The sequence below is a fragment of the Dendropsophus ebraccatus genome, chromosome 13 (genome assembly GCF_027789765.1).
Source record: "Dendropsophus ebraccatus isolate aDenEbr1 chromosome 13, aDenEbr1.pat, whole genome shotgun sequence".
Classification (NCBI taxonomy): domain Eukaryota; kingdom Metazoa; phylum Chordata; class Amphibia; order Anura; family Hylidae; genus Dendropsophus; species Dendropsophus ebraccatus.
This window is the reverse complement of record NC_091466.1, coordinates 38,325,154-38,343,934: the sequence shown is the minus strand read 5'-3', so window position 1 is coordinate 38,343,934 and position 18,781 is coordinate 38,325,154. Positions and strand designations below refer to the sequence as shown.

Sequence of the window (18,781 nt, the reverse complement as noted above, 5' to 3'; positions counted from 1 at the left end):
CATAGTTTCAGCCGCACATTTCCAGCCGCATAAAAAATACAGCCGCACACATACATAGTGTGAACATAGCCTGAATGTGAATTAATTCTTCACTCTTCATGGGTTCTGAGATGATTAACAGGAAACTTCTAACCGACCTCTTTCCTGTCAGTCACAGCTCTCTGCCTGTCCGCGAGCTCTACAGGAAAAGAGGTCAGTTAGAAGTTTCCTGTCAATCATCTCAGAACCCATCTTTTTTTAACGTACACACGTACACGTTTTTGTGAACGTTAAAAATACAGATGCGTTTTTTTGGGGTTTTTTTATAATGGAAGTCAATGGAAAAACGGATCAAAGCAGATTCACACAAATGCATCTGTTTTTCCATGCATTTTTTCGAAAAACTGAACGCAAAAACGTAGCGTGAACCCAGTCTTAGTAAATTCAGTGGGACCTGCGCCTGCTTCAGTGGAGGTGTAAATTTCTGCCATGATTTACACCTGTTTCCATCCGGTGTAGCAGGCCAGATTAATACCCGTCCAGATTATACCCGGGTATAAAATGGCCTAGGCCAGAGTATACCCCGGGGTATAAAATAGCCTAGGCCAGAGTATACCCCGGGGTATAAAATAGCCTAGGCCAAACTATACCCCTCCAGGCCAGAATATACCCCAGGGTATAAAATAGCCTAGGTCAAACTATACCCGGTGTGTAAAATAGCCTACACCAAACTATACCCCGGGGTGTAACATAGCCTAGACCAGAGTATGTCGAACCAGGCCACAGTATACCCCTGGTGATAAACCCTACACCTGGGGGTGTAAAACAGTCTAGGCCATGCTATATCTCTCCGGGCCATACTGTTATTACTTCACTGGTTTTCTCACCCCTGGCCCAGGCCACAGTATACCCCAGGGGATATATTTTCATACCCAGGGGTTTAATATAGCCTAGGCTCAGTGGCGTATCTACCATAGAGGCAGGAAAGGCGGTTGCTATGGGGCCTGTGGAGGGAGGGGGCCCAGGGATGCACAGGGAAGTTAAGAGCCTCCTGTGTCCTTCTGCTTATGTTCTGCAGTGTGTAAGTGACCCAGTGTTCTCTTAAATGCTGCAACACAAAAAAGGGTTAATTAGCTAAAGACAATTAGCTCTCTGCCTCACTACTCTGATAACCTCTGACCTCTGTTCTCTGAGCTCCTGCAGAGGTCAGGGGTTATGCAGTAGTGAAGGAGAGAGCTAATTGTCATGTGTATTAACCCTTTTCTTGTGTTGCAGCATGTAAGAGAACACTGGGTCACTTACACACTGCAGTACATGAGGGGTTAAGTAAAAGGTAGTCTGCTCCTGCACTTATTTATATAACCATGAGGCTCCTAATAGGCTATTATAGTTAAATACAGTGGATAGACAGAACAAGTAGACATTGGCTTTCTCTTCTGTTGTGGTTGCATGCAGGATTCTGCCTCTGGCCACAAGATATTTTTTTTTTTGGGCCACATCACCGAACGCCCGGGATGATCTTTGCAGAGACCGTCCCTTCCGTGACCCGGACGGGTCTCTTACGCCATGTGAACATAGCCTTACCCTGAGAGCTTCATAAAAGTGTAGGGCTTTCTGAGAGTTGTCATTCAAGGAAGCTATGGTCTCTCTTCTCACTGGTTCCCTCTGTAAAGGTATGTTCCCTATGTAAAATAGGTGTAATAGGTGTAACTCTCCGCTACGTAACTCTCAGCTGCGTAACTCTCCGCCACGCAATTACGTCCGCCTCAGTGTCATAGCATCTCAATGGCAGAGAGCATGCTCCTCCGCTGCTCTCCGCTCAAAGAAGTGACATGTGGCTGCGGAGGAGCGTGCACTCTTCCATAGACGGGCTATGGGACACTGAGACAGGCATGGAGATACCATAAGTGTCTGCCAGGATCAGCCCTGCCAGGAATCCAGGACACATGTTCCATATAGGGGCGCTCTGCAATCTGTGTCCCACCCAGACCTCGCACATTACTCAGCAGTGATTGATAGCTTCCCCCCCATCAATAGTTGTGTGTGTCTAACACTCTCCCTGACAAACAGCAGCTCTCTCCCTAATCTCTTCCAGCCTGCGTCTGACGCGAGCACAGCCAGCCCAGATTCTTAAATGTCCAGGTCATCTGATCTGGACAACTAATCGCTGCTATCGACATGTAGGGTTCTCACGTGATGCTACGAGCTCCCAAAGACTTTCATGCATGATGATTGGCTGAAAAAAAGCCGCCAAACATGCAGGAAGAGGAAGATGCGATTGTCTTGAGTATCGCTAGATATTCATCCGAGTAACAAGCACCATCGAGTACCCTAATACTCGATCGAGTACAAAGCTCGGACAAGCATGCTCGCTCATCTCTAGTCATGATCATCATTTTGACATCCGCAGTGATAACATCCGTTATTTAATACAGTGTGTTCATTGCACGTCCGTCTTTCCATTGACTTCACTGCAGTGCACTGCAGTCAGTTAAATCGCGGCAAAAACGGACGTTATTTTAAATTGGGAAAAGCAGACACTTTTTCTCTATTTTTTACGTTGTGTGAACATAGCCTTATAGTTATCTTGTACATTAACACGGATTAAGCGCTGTTGCCTAACAAGAGGATTTCACACATATATATCTTATAATCAGTTGTGGGGTATTCTTAATCTTGTTTGCTGTATGTGAATGTGGTGTATTCCTAACCTTGTTTGCTGTCTGTGAATGTGGATCACAGTTGCTGAAATTGGGCTGCTGTGAGGAGCACACAGCGCCCACGTTATTGCGATGTGCATTCATGTGCTGTCACTTAATCTTAGACAAATATTTATGCAATGTTATCTAGCTGATTAAAGGGGACTTCATAAAGACATATGGTGTTTTGGAAGGATGAGATTTTTCATAATAGGCAAGCCCGTCTTTGGCTATGTTCACACATCGTCAAAAATAGAGAAAGCGCAGCCGATTTTCATATTTAAAATAACACAGTTTTTGCCGCGATTTAACTGACTGCAATGGCAATGCTTTGAAGTCAATGGGAAGACGGACATCCAATGCACACAGTGTATTGAATAACAGACATTTTTGCCGCGGGCATCAAAATAATGAACATGATCATTATTTTCAGACGTCTTTTGGAAACAGCGGACTTTTTTTTATTAGTAGTTCACACACAGTTTTCCTTTTTCCACCGTTCTTTCTCCGTATTTACTATTAAATTCAATGGACTTTTCAATTAAGACACACACAAAGTTGAATTAGCAACCCCAAACTAGAATAATGTACCAACAGCCGTCATTGTACTAAGGGGAGGCCAGGTTGCTAAATAACGTCTGTTTTGTGAACATAGTTTTTGGGTGGACTGGTCCTTTCCTTTCTTTATACAAACTAATTAGGTTTTACTAAACTAATTTATTTTTTTACTAATATATCAAGTATTTAGTTAGGTTTTTATACTTTTATTAGTGAATGTGTTTTTGTACTGAGCATGGCCACTAAACAAACATGTATCCACACCTGAAAATAGGTGTGGTTTTCTTGATTTTTGTGAGTATAAAAGAAACATCAGTGTATACAAAAGACATCACTGAGGAAGGCTTGGTATTATCCGAAATACGTTGCTTTTATTACAATAAATCTGTTGTAGTAGTGATACCGACTGTGTGGTTTGTCCTATGTATATTCTATGGATGTGCAATCTCACTGAGCTGGTGCTATATGTTCATCTGCGGTCGACTTAAAGGGGTTATCCAGTGCTACAAAAACATGGCCACTTTCCCCCTACTGTTGTCTCCAGATTGGGTGGGGTTTTGAAACTCAGTTGCATTGAAGTAAATGGAGCTTAATTGCAAACCGCACCTGAACTGGAGACAACAGTAGGGGGAAAAGTGGCCATGTTTTTGTAGTGCCTGATAATCCCTTTAAGGAAGAATCCTTTCAGCACTTCTTAACTTGGTCAGGGTTAACTCTGCCTCTCTGCCTCTACACCTCAGAAGTCTCTGTTGGTGATCCTCCATGGGCTGCAGGCCTGTTTTTGGAGTCCATGCTGCCCTAGGCACTAAGTACTTACGTCCCAAACTGAGCCCCACCAGGAACAGAGGAAGGAAGTGTTTGACCTACCTGCAGTTCACAAACATATGCAGCGGCCTCTAGCGCAGCAGACCCAGCAAGGAAGGGGTTAGGTGACTCAACCCCATTTTTGCAGGGCCTGGCACAGTACATTCAGCACAGCAAGTAGGACACTGGCTTCAAAAGGGTTAAGTGGGGAACAAATACTATCACAGTACATATTACCATCATACTGCTACTGAACAAAGCCCACTGTACTAAGATCAACATCATATAAAAAACAAATAATAACGACACACAATGATCACATAATATTACCCCATAGTCACTAAATATTATCACGAATATTACCTCTACACAAAGGAAAAATAATAACACCACATCCTGAGCATGACTGATAAATACAACTAGTACTGCAACTGAATAGAAACCACCATACACATTACATATTATTACACACGTATAGTGATGAGTGAAGTTACATCCAGTGGCTCACAAGAGACATCTTCATCAGAGTTGCTCATTTTTGTTCTCCCTTCTGTGCTCCCCAGTAATGATAATCCCTCTTCCTGTGCTCACCAGTAGTTATAATCTCCCTCCCTGTGCTCCCCATTAGTGATAATCCCCCACATGTGCTCCCTAGTAGTGATAATCCCTCTTCTTGTGCTCTCAAATAGTGATAATCCCCCCTTTTGTGCTCACAAGTAGTGATAATCCCCCCTGTGCTTCCCGGTAGTGATAATCCCTCTTCCTGAGCTCCCCAGTAGTGATGATCCCTTTCTGTGCTCCCCGAGCAGTTATGATCCCCCTTCCTGTGCTCCCCAGAAGTAATGATCCCCTCCTATGCTCCCCCAGTAGTGATGATCCCCTCCTGTGCTCCCCCAGTAGTGATGATGCCCTCCTGTCCAACCTCAGTAGGGATGATTCCCTCCTGTTATAAGCCTCCCTCCAATCTCCTTCCATGATGAAATAATAATAATAATAATAATAATAATAATAATTAATAATTATTATTATTTTATCTTATTAAAAACAACACATTACTCACCTCACCATGCTGCTGTGTCTCCCTAGATGCTTCTTGGTACAGGCTTCATACTCATCTAATGGAGAAGACATAACTAGGTGCTCGAGATAACTTCTAGATCAAAGGCCTAATGCAGCCTCTCTTCTCTGTACCCCGTGTCTGCACCCTTACAGGGCACAAACATAGATGATTACAGAAGCAGAGTCCAGCATCAGACTGGAGTCTCTGCTTCTGTAGGCATATAGAGAAATCAGTCTATTGCAGAATTCTCTGCTCCTGTAACACAGTGTGCAGTCATACTTATTATATCTGCATGACTGCTTACTGTCTCCCCGCACCTCCAATTGTAAACAACTGTGAAGTGGCAAAAAAAAATTACCACGTATGTGCCGTTCCCTACAGGATGCCGCCCTAGGCACTGGACAATGCCTAAGTGCCTAATGGTAAATACGGCCCTGGCTGCGGTTCCTTTGTCATAAGGTTAGTCATAGCACAACTAAATGCACCAGGTAAGTGTTTTGCTTTCTCATCTGGAAGATGCTTATAGAACTTTCGATATACTTCACTAGGAAGTGCCATATCTTTCTTTCAGACCAAAACATGATATGAAAATTTTCAGAATATCATTTGAAAATCGTATACTGTGCTTATATATTTTATTTTCTGTTTAATTGCAGAACGACTGCCTTTGGATTCCTGAATGCCCTCTGCAAGTTGGCAGCTGTCCTGGGGATAAGCATTTTCACCTCCTTTGTGGGTGTTGCCAAAGCAGTACCCATCCTCCTGGCTTCTGCTGCATTGGCACTGGGTAGCTTTTTAGCCCTTAAACTGCCAGAAACACGAGGCCAGGTGCTTCAGTGAAATTTGCCATTGGAAACAAAGTAGTATAGTAGACACTGTGAAATGTCTTTTTTTATTTTGTTACTATGTTTAAGCCTCCTTAAGATATTATTTTACCAGAAATGTGCGATAAAACAATATGCATATATGTAATTGAAAATGTATTATTGAGTTAACAGATTTGCACTATTCTAAGTTTCAGCTCTTTCTCTGTGATCAATATGGGGATTAGACATGTTAGACCATGGGTCTCCAAACTGCGGCTCTCCAGCTGTTGAAATACTACATTTCCCATCATGCCTGGACAGCCAAATCCAAACCTTTAGCTGTCCAGGCATGATGGGAATTGTGGTTTTGCAACAGCTGGAGGGCCGTAGTTTGGACACCCATGCACTAGACCAATGCTTCTTAATTCCAGTCCTCATGGCCCACCAACAGGTCATGTTTTGAGAATATCCTTAGTATTTCACAGGTGATATAATTATACACAATGCATAAGGTATTATCACAGGTGTTCTTTATATGGGATATCCTCAAAACAAAAATTGAGAAGTACTGCACTGCACTGCATTAGACTTTGTGTAGAGCAGACATTTATGATCTATTTAGCTCTAGTTGAAAACAATATTTTGTCTTAAGTTTCTTATACCCATAGGTATTGAAAAGACCATACCCATACCCTGAACTTTTGTTTTGTTTTAAACTGCCATTGCAGTTTTTGAGCCAAAGCCGAAAGTGGATTCAACAGAAATCAGAAGTGTAAGGCCTCCCTTTATAGTTCCTGTTCCACTATTAGTTTTGGCTCAAAGATTGTTGTGGCAGTTTAAAAAAAAAAACTGTTGTTAGGCTGGCTTCACACACAAAAACACCAGAAGAAATGGCAATGGTGTTTTGTTTTTGTTTTTTCACCCCATGTGTTTGCCTTTTTTGAGAGTTTGCTTCTGGCACTTTTGTGTGTATTGTGTTTTGTGTAACATTTGTAGCGTGTTTTTTTTTGGTCGGTGTTGAGGCCCAAACACGGAAATCAATGCAGACCCAAATGTACCCGTGCCAGAAAGGAAGGGATTAACTGACCCCTTCCTAGCTTGGGCGGGCGAATTTGCTGTGTGTCAGGCTGCTACATCAAGCTACATCAAGCTCCCTGCACCCATCCCAATAAGGAAGGGAGTCACTTAACCCTCTTCCTTGCTGGCATAGGTGCAGTGCAAGATCAGTCTACTGGGTGACGTGAGGATAACCCCCTGGGGATCAGACTGTTCTGTATGACACCCAAGGGGTTAAGGCAGAATTCAATGCATCCTCACTTAACCCCTTGGGTGCCAGACTGTAAACAGTAGAGATGATCGAATTTGCCGAAATTGGGGTTCGTATGAACTATCTGAACCTGAACTATTGGCTTCTGTTTCCCGCTGTCTGCAGCCTCCGTGAAGAGGGTGAATACAGCCTAAGGACCGCCTGGAAAATCCACCCTGTTCATGGAGGCTGCAGACAGCGGGAATCAGAAGCCAATAGTTCAGGTTCAGATAGTTCATAGGAACCCAAACTTCGGCAAATTTGCTCATCTCTAGTAAGCAGCTATCTGTACAGATGCTGCATACTGTAAGGAGAAAAATTATGGGTACTCTGCTTCTGCCTTTTTTTGTGGGTCTCCCCTTTTTGTTTTTCAGATATCGGTTTCCTTAGGAATACGACGGATTCAGCAGTTTTTTTTATTTTTATTTTTTTTAACAAAATGGTCAACAAGGTGTGTTTTTATTGGGATAAAAAATATTTTTCAGTTGTGTATTGTCTTTTTCGTTACTTTACAGGCTTAGTAGTAGGAGCCACCTGATAGACCGCAACCATTACTAAGCCAGGGCTTAGTGTTATCCAATAAAATAGCCCTCTATTAACCCCCATTAATATCCCAGTACCCACTGTCACAGGGCTACTGGAAAGAGCCAGGTTCTAGTAGTACCGGATCATTAAAAAATTGTGTGACTGGATGGTGGCAGTTATCATTAGGGTGGGAAGGGACAGAATAAATGGCCCTTCCCACCCTGGTACTTCTAGGCGCTGCTGTTTAGATTTTTATTTTTAACCTGGCTGTTTGGGGAAAACAGGGGAACCCCTACACTTCCCTAGCCTAGCCTAGCAATACCAGCCTGCCAATGTCCAGTCCAGGAGCGCCATTTTTTTCATGCACCGGTGGGGGGGGGGGGTGTGTGTTAGTGTTAGCCATTTTACTGGCTAACACTAAGCCCCAGTGTCATAATGGATGCTGTCTATCGGGAGGCTTTCACTACTAAGTCTGTAAAGAAAAAAACAATTAAAAAAAAAATTGAAAAATATTTTTTATCCAAATAACAGCACACCTTGATGACCATTTTATTAAAAACAACAACAATCAATTGGTCATAAAAGTAGTCCACTGAATCCAACATAACCCTCAGGATAAAAAAGGGCAGTTACACAACACCCATCATTTTGACAGGTGTTCTGCTCCTTGCAGTATGCAGCATCTGTACAGATAGCTACTTACAGTCTGGCACCCCCATTGCATCCCCACTTAACCCCTTAAACAGTCCGAGTACTGTCTGGCCCCCAGGAAGTTGAATGGCCTGGCAGCCAAGCTGATCTCACACTTCACCCAGGCCAGCAAGCATTCATACTCACCATCACTTTCTTTCCTCTCCAGACCCCTCTCAGGGCCAGACTGTGCCCTGTTGGGGTGGCAAAGGGGTGGCATTAAACTTACCTGACTTGCTTGAGCTGCTGATTGGCTGATCAATGTAAGAATGATGCCAGGAAGGTAAGTTTAACCCCCCGCCCTTGCCACCCCAACAGAGTACAGTCTGGCCCTGAGAGGGTAAAATAACCTTCTGGGGAGCAGGCTGCCACTCTTTAAACCCCCATTGGAACACAGTCTGAGGGCCAGATTGTCCCTTTTGGTGCTCCAAAAAATGCCACTAAAAGCACATTAGCACTGGTGTTTTTTTGACGAAGAGAAGAAAATATCATTGAACTCTAAGGGAGAAAAAAGCAGAAAGCGTTTTGAAAAAACTGCCACAGAGCTTGAAAAAAAAGGCCAGATAGGAGAGAAAACACCTCACCAAACAAACAACAAGGGGGAGATTTGTGAAAGGGTGCAAATATACACCTGGTGTAAACTGCCCACAGCAACCAATCACAGCTCAGCTTTCAGCTCTGGTAAAATATAAGAGGAGCTGTGATTGGTTGCTGTGTGCAATTTACACCAGGTTTATATATATATACCCTTTCATAAATCTCCCCCCAAGTATTTAAGGCATCTTATAAATTTCTATTGACTTCCAGCTAACATCTGGCTGCTGGCGTTTTTTGCAAAAGAAACCCCAAAACACCATGTACTATAGTTTAGCAACAGTTGGAGAGAAAATTAATCTATATAGGATTTATAGACTCAGCTATCCACAGGATAATTCACTGATCTGCACCTGCACTACACAGTGAAGGGGGTTAGAAGCAGTTGACTCTGAACACTATATAGTGACCAGAACAGGTTTCCACAGCACAGCTTTTGTTCATTTAGCTGAGAGCTAAGCTGCAGTTACAGGTTGCCACCACTACACTATGACCCAGTTTACTGTATAGTGAGTGTCGGCATTAAACAGCTTGTTGGTGGGCGTGCCAGGTGTTGTCAATCAATCAATCAATCAATGGATAACTCTGTTTTTCCTGGAAAACTAACTCTGGTATGTACATTCTTCTGAATGGTCACTTTATTGTTAGTCCTGGTTAACATTATGTATAGTAAACCTTCTATCGTTATGATAGGTTGTACTAGATACTCAAATAATCCTCAAATCATTTTAGGTAATAGACTAGCTAAAATAATTTCAGGATAATTAAAATATCCTGAAATTATTTCAGCTAGTAAACGGTACTAAAAGAATACTTGTATTCTGGGTTGTAATAAATTCTAAAATATTTTACAATCAATCAAATTAGATGTTAATCACTGAGAGAATCCTACGTTTTTTTGTGATGTTATGGACTCTACACATGTTCTGGGATTACCTGGGTGTTTCCAGAAATTTTTCAAGGTTGGAGAAAAATTACTGTAGAGTAGACATTATAGATTTTGTCAGTGCAGAAAACTAATGTAAAAAGTCAAAACAATCAATTTTTGTGTAGTGCCCTTAAATTTTGTGCAAAACAAAGGAAGATCTAAATTTTATTTGCACAAATGAGTGGTTGCTTAAACATTTGTGATTTAATTTTGAAAGCTATTGGTAACCCCCCCCCCCCCCCCAAGTTTGTCTTTACTCTAATCCCCAGTATACCGTACCCAATGTCTAGCCAGGTGTAAGCAACACAACTATAAACTATAATATAAACTTTTTGGTAGAAAAAGTCCTTCTTTCAACCAAACGGCATTGGTGCCTATGTAGTTGGGAAGCTTAGGGTCCATTTACACAGAAAGATTATCTGACAGATTATCTGCCAAAGATTTGCCAGGAACAGGCTATAAACAGAGATCAGGTCATAAAGGAAAACCTGAGATTTTTCCTCTTTTCAAATCTATTCCTGGCTTTGGCTTCAAATCTTTGGCAGATAATCTGTCAGATAATCTGTCTGTGTAAATTGACCCTTTAGTTCACGCTAGAAATTCAGTAATTGTAAACCTGAAGATTGGAATTATGTAGAGGGGTGAATATGTGCTAGATGCACTGCTTGTTTTAGGGTAAAGGAGGGAATTAAACCTTTGCAATTCATTTTCCCCTTAAAATGGATGTTAAATACATCTGAGAAAAATAGTATTGTTTTTGAATAATAAGAATTTGTTTTTATGCCTATTTTTGAAAGTGCAACAAAATGCCAACTGAGAATAAAGCACAGCAATATAATCAGCTCTTAAAAAAAGGAATTCAACACTTCATGAGACAATATTGCATTCTATTAATGTATTAAAACACAATTTTTGTATTTTTTAAGAGATCGGATTTGGGTGTCATAAGGTCCTTTCTAACTTTTTTTTTATGTGCACTATAGTTATACTGTTATACTGTAATGTATTGTTTTGTTAATATAGTTTTACCCATGACAGCACCCCACACACCACTTCACACCTTAGTTCAGGTTTCCTGTCCTGCGGATAAGGAGCCTGGGATGCGTCTCCCTGTCAAGGGCAGTAGTTACATACCTGTAACTTGCTCCCTGGTGTGCAAGTCTTCCTTTGGGAAGCAGCCAGAAGTCTTGTGTGGGTCCCCCGGGTATCGCTATGGCCCCTGTGTTCTGGCACCACTGTCTGTGTGGTTTCTCTGGGCTGCTTGGTGTGGTGATAGAGCATAGGAGGTCCAGCCATGTTCAAGTCCTTTTGGCTTCTGCTGTGGAGTTGTCATGGCCGCATGACATACTCATGTAGGTGCACTGGCATTGCATCATTGCGTCTTCAGGCCAGGTTTGTCACATCTGGTGCAGCTACACATTAGGAGTCGGGGAGCCCAACTACAATGCCTATAAACCTATGTTCCTCTGTGGGCAAGTAGGCCACACAGTTGCCGCGAGAGTACTCTACAAATCCTGCCAGCATGACTGGGTGGTGAGAAAAGGAGCTCCAGGACTAGAACCTTTACTTCGGTACAAGAGACATGAGGATGTCTTTGTTCGTGAGCGTACCTTTTTCATATATATCTAAGAAGGTTTTTTTTCTGCTATCTTTATTCTGTTCTATTCTGCTAGGAATGCCCTATTCTGTAGAAATCTCATTAAATTTCTAAGTCTGTCAAAAAAACCTTCTCTAAAAGACATCACAAAGAATGCGCTGAATAAAACTTAAGCTAGAGTCTTATGTCTGCAACGTATTGAAAACCCAGTGGTATCAACAGCACTAGTGAACAGTGTTAAAAAGATTGTAACAGAAAAGGTTAGGCTGTTGCTAGAAGATCTACTGACGACACTTCTCTAGAGCAATTTGGCATTGTTTATTCCAAGACATCAAGATAGAGCAACAGAACAGGAATAGGCTATGTTTACAAAACATTTTTTCAGCTCAGTTTAAAATGACATCCGTCATTTTGAGTCTAAAATAACAGACGTCATTTAGCAGCCTGGCCTCACCAAAATGCAATGACTCTCGAGAGCCTTTTAAAGATTATGATTATATTTCTTTGAGAGAGGAAACCTTATCAACTTTGGATAATGAGTCTGTCAATGGAATCTTATTTCCTGTGCATGACTTTGATCGATTAATTAAAGCCATTAGAGCTTCCATAAATATGGAGGACATAAAAAAACATTCAGTAGAGGATAGCTTATATGAGGGTCTGGGTACTAAATAATCCTGAACCTTTTTCATGCTAAAATATTAGAGAATTAAGAAAAAGAGAATGGGAAAATCCAAATAGAAATAAGTTTTTTTATTTCTGGATTGTTGAAACGCAAATATCCTTTTGAAGATTCTGATGAAAAAACTTGGGATAAAGCCCTGACAGATCATGCCCTATTTGCAAAAATGACCAAAAACAAAAAAAAAACAAAACAGTTTGTCTTAGGGTCTCTTCCCGATCCTATCTTCAGATAAGAAAAAAAAAATCCCTACTATTCAAAAAACTGAAGACACCTTTCATAATAGGAAGCAATTTAGGAGGTCCTTTCTTCAAAACCAGAATAACAAAAAAAAAAAAAACACAGGATAAAAAAAAGCCAAATGGATCCTTTTGTACCATAATAAACCTAAAAACTCTAAGCAACTTTAGATTCTCAGGAAAAGAGATCTGCTCTGTCTTTAAGGGCCCTATTATACCAAACGATTATCTTGGCCGATTACCAGACGTTCCTGGTGATAACTGTTTGGTGTAATAGGTCATGTTAAAATGCAACAATCAGCTGCCACGCATGATTATTGTCTTTTAACATGTTCTATCACAACAATCACAATAGCAACGGTCTGCTGTATACTGCCCCAAATGATAGGAGTGGCAGCAGTACTCTCTTTGATAACCATTTTAAAGATCATCCAAGCTGCCACTCATACAGTGCCCCATGCACCCCCCCCCCCCTCCGTCCTTCCCACTGCTGTCTGTTTATGTAATAGCACAGACAGCGAGTGGGGAACGACGAGGAAGCGAGCACTTATCTGACAGGACAACGAGTGCCTCCTCCTATAGATCTCGCTGTGTGATACAGCCCTAAAACCAATAAAGATAACAAGCACCCCCCACCCTCACCCCACCCCAGCAATGATGGATGTCTAGTCCCACTTTGCCCAGGCCTAGAGGGAAATTTCCTTCAGTCCTTGGGTTTTAAGTACCATTGCCTGGGGTCTTCTCTTGGGGTTTAAGAGTCTTCTAGGGGACAGATTTCTCCCCGCCACACTGGTGTCAGACCCTGAAAAACAATTGTCAGTGGAGAAAGAGGTTATTTCTCTGATATAAAAGAGAGTATTGGTACAGGTTTTTCCTAGAGAGGAGGAAAGGAAATTTTACTCTCCACTCTTCCTAGTAAAAAAATGGATCCTTTTGGACCATAATAAACCTAAAAGTTCTAAACAAATTCAAATTCATGCTGCTCATGAAAAATTTCTGAGAGTGGCAGTGTTTGTTCAAAATCAATGGATGCACCTGTGGTACAGAGACCTGCCATTTGCATCCCACAAAGGAGGAATGACGGCTCATAGAAGGTCTCAAACTATTCTTCTGGTGCCCTATCTAGATGACTTCTTGATAGTAGCAGATTCAGGCCAGCCTTTCTTAAAACAGCTAGAGCAGGCTTCTCAGACCATCAGAAGTCTAGGTTGGAACATAAGTCCAATTTAATTCCCTCTCCTTAATGCATATTTTTAGGGGTGTTGCTAGACTCCTCTCAACAAATGTCCTTTCTACCTCCATCTAAGCAGGAGTTAGTCAGGAGCAGGGTCCAGGACCTATTTTTCACCAACAGGCCCACATACAGGGAGGCAATTTTATTTTTAGGGCTCCTCACCTCATACATCCTAGCACTCAAATGGGCACAGTTCAGAAAAACAGTCTTACTAGCAGATATAACCATAAAATGGGACAGAACTCAGAATTCTCTAGACTGCTTATTTCATCTCTCATCAGTAGCCAGACACTGCCTACCATGGTGGTTAGATACCCACAGTCTGTCCAGGGGGTTCAGTGGTCTCCTCAAAACATCTTCATGAAAACCATGGACGTCAGCTCTTGAGGATGGAGAGCTTATTCTCTTCAAAACCTGCTTCAGGGATATTGGCTACAATGCTTTACAAGGTGCTAAAAGGGGTCTAAAACATCAAATATCATCCAAAAATGTTCTTATTTACTCGGACAACACAATGATGCTCACATACATTAACAAACAGGGGACACAAGGTCTCCTTTATGGTCCATTCTTTTGCATTAAATTTGTCTGTTTGCAGAAAAAAATCTTTGCTATCTGTCTGCAATGCACTTGGAAGGTGAAAAGAAAAAACTTATCAGCAGACTTCATAAGCAGAGTGAGTTTAAGCCAAATGAAATAGTCACTAAACCCTCATGTCTTCCTCCTCATAACAAAAAGGTTTGGTTTTCCAACGGTTGACCTATTTTCCTTCAGAAACAACAAGAAAGTGGAAAGATTTATTTCTTGGAATCCAGAAGACTACCTAACAGCTGTAGACATCTCTTCAGAGAGTTGGAAACAAGAACTTCCCTCCCTTCTGTCTTATCCCCAGGGTGATCAGGAAAGTGAGAGAAGACAAAGCATCAATAATACTGATCTCCCCGTTTTGATCCAGGAGACCATCCAAAGAGATCTATCAATTTCTCAGCCATGGGTCCTCCCTGAAATTAAAGATCTTCTCTCTCACCTATCTAGCCAGCAGGAAAGAATTGACATTGGCTTTATACTTTCAAACCTGATGAGAATTCCTTAATTTTTTAATCCTTAAGTAGAGAAGGGGAAAGAAAAAAGAAAAATGGCCGGGCGCCTCGTGCCTTACCATTAGAGGTTAGATGTGTATAGTGAGGTGCTGTACAAATGCTCACCTTTCTGCCCATTGGGATTTATGCGTATCACCCCTAGGATGATATCTTGGGGTATAATGCCAATCCGCCTGGTAAAGTCTTGGACTCTGCTGGAACAGAAGGACTGCAAAGCTGTCAATACCGTTCAACAAGATGCTCCCAACCAGGGGCCTGTTCTAGATGCCTTGACTGGCCCTCCATTCGAACATTTAGAGCAGTGCTTTTCAATTCCAGTCCTCAGGCCTCACTAACAGGTCATGTTTTGAGGATTTCCTTAGAATTTCACAGGTGATATAATTATACTCAGTGCCTCTGGTATTATCACAGGTGTTCTTTTTATGGGATAGCCTCAAAACATGACCTGTTGGTGAGGCCTGAGGACTGGAATTGAGAAGTACTGCTTTAGAGAGTCTATATAAAAAAAATTCTTAAGAGTCTTAAGATGGCTTTTTGTAATGGCACGCGGATGTGTCTGTTATCTCGTACCTGCTGTGGGTTGCGCTGCGCAATGATCATCTGTTCACTTTTCTGCTTCTCAGTGTACTTATCTTCCAACAGCTTCTCACCTGTGCTAAGCCAGCTTCCTTGGGGATTGGGTTTCCTTTAGTACCTGCTCCTTGGAAAGGGTATTAAGCACTCATGGGTGATCCAGAGAATCCACCTCCTTGTGCCGGGACCATCTGTTACACTTTCATTATAGCAATAACTAGAAACCGCAGAGTTGGGGAGATAAAGGCCCTATCAGCATTCCCTTTATATACTCAAATACTTCATCTTAGGGTGGTAAAACCCTGTTTTCATTTCTACTAAAAGTGGTGTCAGATTTTTTTTTTAGTAAAACCAGGAGATTATTTTGCCGTCATTTTTTAATAACCCATCAAATGCTGGGGAGGTCACCTTTCATAACAAAGTTGTATGAAGATATTTACATACCTGGAGGCTACAAAGGACTTTCGTTGTTCAAAAAATCTGTTAGTTCAGTTTGCAGGGGAAAATAAAGGCATAAACCTTTTGGTCAGCAGGTAGATAAAACAAGCAATCTCCTTGGCATATATTTGTCAAGGGAAATCTCCTATTCTGCTCACTCAACCAGATCTATATTATATATGATGCAGGGAAATGATAGAATCAGGGATTTGATCAAACCTCGGGAAATTAACAAATCCCTGATTCCTTCCAGGGAATTGATTAAATGAATCAGGAGTCGCCTGGCTCTATGTTTATTTATTAAAGTGTCACTGTCGTTATAACTTATCTTATCTAATATATCTTATACTTTACTGAATCCTATGTAATTGTGTAGTATGGCCGGGCGCTGCCATCTTGATGCGGTGCATTCCACCGCCAAAATGCAACTGTCGTCATCAAGATGGCGGCGCCCGGCCTTACTGCAACAGTACAGAGGAGTAGGCAAAGTATAAGATACAGGCTGCAAAGGCAGTCTGTATCTTCATAAATAGACTTCATACTTTACCTAGTCCTGTGTAGCGGTGTAGTGTGGCCGGGCGCCGCCATCTTGATGACATCAGTTGCGTTTCGGCGGTGGAACGCAAATGGCGTCATCAAGATGGCGGCCGGCCACTCTACACCACTACACAGGATTAGGTAAAGTATAAGATACAGACTGCACAGACAGTCTGTATCTTCATGAGCAGACTATTAGGGTCAGTTAGGACATACATACACAGCGATCTCACGCTGTATAGCACAAGATCGCTGTGTATTGACAGAGCGGCGGGCAAAGGCTCATGGGAGCCCTTCCCGTCGCTCTGCATGCCGGGAGCTTCCTGTCCTCTTTTGAAATTTACAAATATTAATTAAAAAGTCAGAAGTCTGATTAGGTAGAGGAGTTGCATGAGGAGGGGTTGAGGCTCATTTCTTCCATCTGTGTCTCGCATCGAACCTGTCGGCACCACAAGACTAATGTCGGACTGTGGAAGTGACCCCGTTCTGATGGTCTGTGAGCTGTGCTAAACCTAAGCCTCACTGGACCAGTTTGGCGGTGGTTGAAGCTTGCCTTGTAGCAGCAGTTCCCGCGGCAGCTGAGGGGGTTGCGGCATTGGCATTCCCTGTGCTGGCCTCTAGTACATGTGACCCGAGCAGTGCGGTAGACGCGGTATGGTGTTAGTGGCAAGAAGGAGTCAGCTGTAGGAAAGCGCGCTGTGACATCAGTGGCGATTATTCCGGAGAGCTGCCGAAGTTCACACAGTGGGGATGGACTAGGCTTTCGTCCCTGAACCACGTGCCTACGTCAACGAGTCAAGTGTGGTACTGAGTCCAGTGTGTGACAGACGGTGTGATGGGCTATCGCAGTATCGGCTTTGCAGTGACCTGCTCTCCTGTGCTGTATCGGGAGGACTCCCTGGACTGAGGTGAATCAGTCTGCGCATTTGGCCTGGACAATCTCTGCTCTATTCTGCGGGACCCCTTGAAAAGAGCGTCACCGATGACTCCGGCATCTCACAAGGAGGGTAACTCTCCTGTGTGGCTGGTGGGAGTAGCGAGAGTAATTCCCCATCCTCTTTGTTTGTGATGCAGAGTGTGGATCAAAGAAGTAGCAAACCGATGCTTGGCTGTGGGGAAGCTGCTGTGTAACCCTTTTCTTCAATTGCAATTCAAAGCAGTTGTCTTGGCTTGCACTAACTCTAAACAACTGGATGTATTAATAATTCAACTGCCATTAACTATAACCACCCTACCGAAGATTCAGCTGACATTAACTTTAAACATCCTGATGTATTGACTATTCATCTGGCAATAACTTTAAACAGCCCGCTGTTTTGAGGATTCAGCTGGCATTAACTCTTAACATCCTGTTGCACTGAGGATTTAGCTTCCTGTACTGACGATACAGTTGGTATTAACTCTAAACAGCTTTAACAAATTGATGATTTAGCGGGCATTAACTTTAAAATAACCCTGATGTATTGATGATTTAAACGGCATTAACTTTTTGATGTATTGATGCTTCAACCGACTTAACTACTCTGACGTACTGTCGATTTAACTGTCATGAACATTAATTATTCTCTATTTTTGGGTCCTAGCCTAGCCTAATATATGATTGTGCTGTTTGTACTTTTTTGGGACGAGCCCAGTGCTGATGCGGCAGGTACTGGCCTTTGAAAAAGGGGCAGTCTAAATACTTACAGTAGAACATAGTGCGACTGCTTAGTAGTTGCTGGCTTACGTGGTGGGTTGAGGTACTGTGCCAATGGCACCGGGTGAATTTCCAAAGGTAAAATTATGAGTTGCAAGGCCAATAAGGGTAATAGCCCCAGCAAGTCCACTACCAAGATCGATAAACTTTTCACTTCCCCTGGGGTTGTGAGCAGGCTCGGACTGGGCCACCGGGGGGCCGAGGGATCCCCCGGTGGGCCCTCCCCCCCTTAAAGGGCCCAGAGCTAGAGGTGGGCCTCATGTTCAGGATCTCCCTATAATCGGTAGATTTAGGGGCCCTCTGCTGCCTTCCACGCTGCTCTAATGATGAAAGAATGGCAGCAGGGCCCCTTCTTTCACACAACTACTGTAAACTCATAGGCCCCCCTCCCCCTGTACTGTAAGTGGAATGGTCCGGTCCTGATCAGCTTCGGGAGTGTCTCTCTTCCTGCCTGTCAGGAGCCCACGTGTGGCAGCAGGGACATGCAGAAAGCTGCACAGAGAAGCAGCAGCATGGCCCCCTACATCCCTCCTGCAGTGATGTCTCCCCCCTCCTGCTGCTGTGTGTGGAGTCGGTGCTGGGGAGAAGGGGGAGGGCTGCAGCCTGCACGGAAGAGGAGACAGTGAAGATGGAGACTAATGGACCCCTGGAGCTTCCTGCATAAAAAGTCAGTGTGTGTGAGCAAGTGTATATAAGTCAGTGTGTGTGAGGGTATATAAGTCAGTGTGTGTGAGTG

At 42.8% G+C, this 18,781-nt stretch overlaps 1 protein-coding gene across 4 annotated transcripts in view; it reads left to right on the top strand.

Annotated features, from left to right (window-relative positions):
• The window catches only part of SV2A (synaptic vesicle glycoprotein 2A), a 620,870-nt gene extending 614,829 nt beyond the window's left edge, over nucleotides 1-6,041 (top strand). For all 4 annotated transcript variants that reach the window (XM_069950896.1, XM_069950897.1, XM_069950898.1 and 1 more), the window contains one exon: nucleotides 5,757-6,041. In XM_069950896.1, coding sequence (XP_069806997.1) covers nucleotides 5,757-5,940 — 184 coding nt within the window. In that variant the 3' untranslated portion in view covers nucleotides 5,941-6,041. The remainder of the gene's footprint in view (nucleotides 1-5,756) is intronic.
• The last annotated feature ends 12,740 nt before the right edge of the window (nucleotides 6,042-18,781 follow it).